At 44.8% G+C, this 2,437-nt stretch overlaps 1 protein-coding gene across 3 annotated transcripts in view; it reads right to left on the bottom strand.

The window, feature by feature from the left end:
- Window positions 1-1,961, bottom strand: part of bpnt2 (3'(2'), 5'-bisphosphate nucleotidase 2) — a 12,992-nt gene extending 11,031 nt beyond the window's left edge. For 2 of the 3 annotated variants that reach the window (XM_084458473.1, XM_084458471.1), the window contains exons 1-2: window positions 1,135-1,961; window positions 506-725 (exon numbers count right to left, since the gene is read on the bottom strand). In XM_084458473.1, coding sequence (XP_084314599.1) covers window positions 506-725; window positions 1,135-1,253 — 339 coding nt within the window. In that variant the 5' untranslated portion in view covers window positions 1,254-1,961. The remainder of the gene's footprint in view (window positions 1-505; window positions 726-1,134) is intronic. The other variant, XM_084458472.1, reaches the window with a different exon arrangement.
- Window positions 1,962-2,437: the final 476 nt, after the last annotated feature.

Genomic DNA, 2,437 nt, shown 5'->3' with positions numbered 1-2,437 from the left:
ACCTTTCACACAACTCCCGTTGATAACGTTCGTTCAAAAAATTAATTAACAAGCAATAATCGAGTAACCAAATCTTACTTGAGTAAATTCTTATCGGCAATTAATCGATAGTGGATTAACTGTTAACATCCCTACTGTACAACAACGGGGCCAACGCGTCCCAGTGAAGCATAAAGGCTCTGACACAACATTAGCCACAATAAACTGTTTTGCAGCACAATATACCAGAGCAGAGTGCAATACTATTCAACTCACAGGGTTACAGCACTGAGTGTAAGAGTTCAATAGCTATTAGATTTGACTTGGTCACAGATCATTTCAGTTAAGAGCTTGTTTTGTCATCCTTGGTTCCATATATTTTAACCTCAGTTATGTCTAGCTTGCGTTGAAATCATTGATTTACTATGGTTGGTCCAGATAATGTAATCTCACTGTTCAGTAAGTAATAGCGGCCACTGGAAAGAGAAAGACCAACATTTAGAGATACCGAGCATCGCTCTCTCACCATTAGTTCCGGGTATGTGTTCTTGATCAAGTAGTACATCTTCCTGTGCGAGTAAAGGTCTCCCAGAGTGAGCTTCTCGCTGGCTCCTTCCTGCGTCTTCCCCTTCGTCTTCTCCTCCAGCGTGTTCTCCTCCCGGACCTTCTTCACCATGACGCCGCCCTGCACCGCCGCCTCCACCGACAGCGCCAGCAGCTCCCGAAGATCCACCGTCTTCTTCTGCCTGATTGATTGATTGATTTATTTTTAAGACAGGGACAAGGTACAGTAGACATTTACCCTATAGAATAGGGAGAGATGCACTGTACAAGGTTATAGCTAGACAGCTAATTTCCACCCGCAGTCCCTGGGCAAATAAATACAGTCTTAAAATAGTGGGGGAAATAGTACACAGTGGGAAAGTTACATGCTGTAGAAGGAATACAAAAAAGTTATGTAGCAAAGATTTCACTCATTCCTATACCCACATCCCAACCTCCCCAGACCCTTTCTCAAACCCTAGGTACAGCCCCCATACATATGTGCCACACACACACACACACACACACACACACACACACACACACACACACACACACACACACACACACACACACACACACACACACACACACACACACACACACACACACCTGAAGGCAGCTATCCGGCTGGAGATCCCCCCGGCGTAGAGGTGGTAGATCACACCCAGTCCCAGGATACAAAACACGGCCACTCCGAGTGGCGAGAGCCGGATTCCCATAGGAGCCATGTCCCAAATCACAGGTCACTGCAGCACAACCGCTCGTATTCGTGGGAAGACACAGTACTGGTCCAACAGAGACAAGACACAGTACTGGTCCAACAGAGACAAGACACAGTACTGGTCCAACAGAGACAAGACACAGTACTGGTCCAACAGAGACAAGACACAGTACTGGTCCAACAGAGACAAGACACAGTACTGGTCCAACAGAGACAATTGTCTCTTAAGTACTTAAGTACTCATTTGTAAATTCTACTGTAAATGCAACTCCTCGGCTAGTTGAAGGTATTCTGTGCACCTCCCCTCCCCTCTCCCAGATGAAGGTATTCTGTGCACCTCCCCTCTCCCAGATGAAGGTATTATCCAGATGGGGTCGCAGTCAGACCTGGGTCCAGTGCTAGCTGGCTCAGTCAGACCTTGCTCCAGTGCTAGCTGGCTCAGTCAGACCTGGGTCCAGTGCTAGCTGGCTCAGTCAGACCTTGCTCCAGTGCTAGCTGGCTCAGTCAGACCTGGGTCCAGTGCTAGCTCGTTAGCTAGATGCTAGCTGTCAGTGTCACAAGCAGCTGTCAAACTGTTAAAAACGCTGCAAACCTCTATCGTCCGGGTCAACACGACACCATGAGATGCGTCCTGTCCGCACAGGGTCTCGGTTGGCCTTGATCGAACCAAGACACTGACATAATGGTGTCAAGTAGCAAGACTGAATATCTGTTCCTTTTTCTCCACGTACACGGCGGGGGAGGTGGGAGTTGAAAGGTGGGAGTTGAAAGGTTGCTTTGTTTGTTTCTTTTCCGGGTCATGCAGACACGTGGCCATGATCTCAAAATGCATTTTTAAAATCATGTTTATACTACGTAGCTATTTTGTCTTTGCTTCTCTTGCAAAATATATTTGCAAATGCAATCACCTTTATTTGACTAAGAACATAACTATCTAAATAAATATCTAAAGGGACCTAGGATGTTTGTAAACATTTCTAATAAAAACAAATGGCTTGGATTACTGATTATTTAATTTGTATTTATTTTTCTCTCCCTCGTACAGTTTGTTGTTGGGTGTTTTGGGTTGGTTCTCTTTCAGTTTGTTTTTTTATGGCTGTCACATAAATTGATAACATGTTATGCTGAATATTTTTCGATATGTTACTATTTTTTATGTGTAATTGCTACTGTAAATCTTGAAATATATTC

Source organism: Borostomias antarcticus (genome assembly GCF_949987555.1).
Source record: "Borostomias antarcticus genome assembly, chromosome: 24".
Lineage (NCBI taxonomy): Eukaryota > Metazoa > Chordata > Actinopteri > Stomiiformes > Stomiidae > Borostomias > Borostomias antarcticus.
Note: the sequence above shows the minus strand (reverse complement) of the source record. Positions and strands in the feature narration are given on the sequence as shown.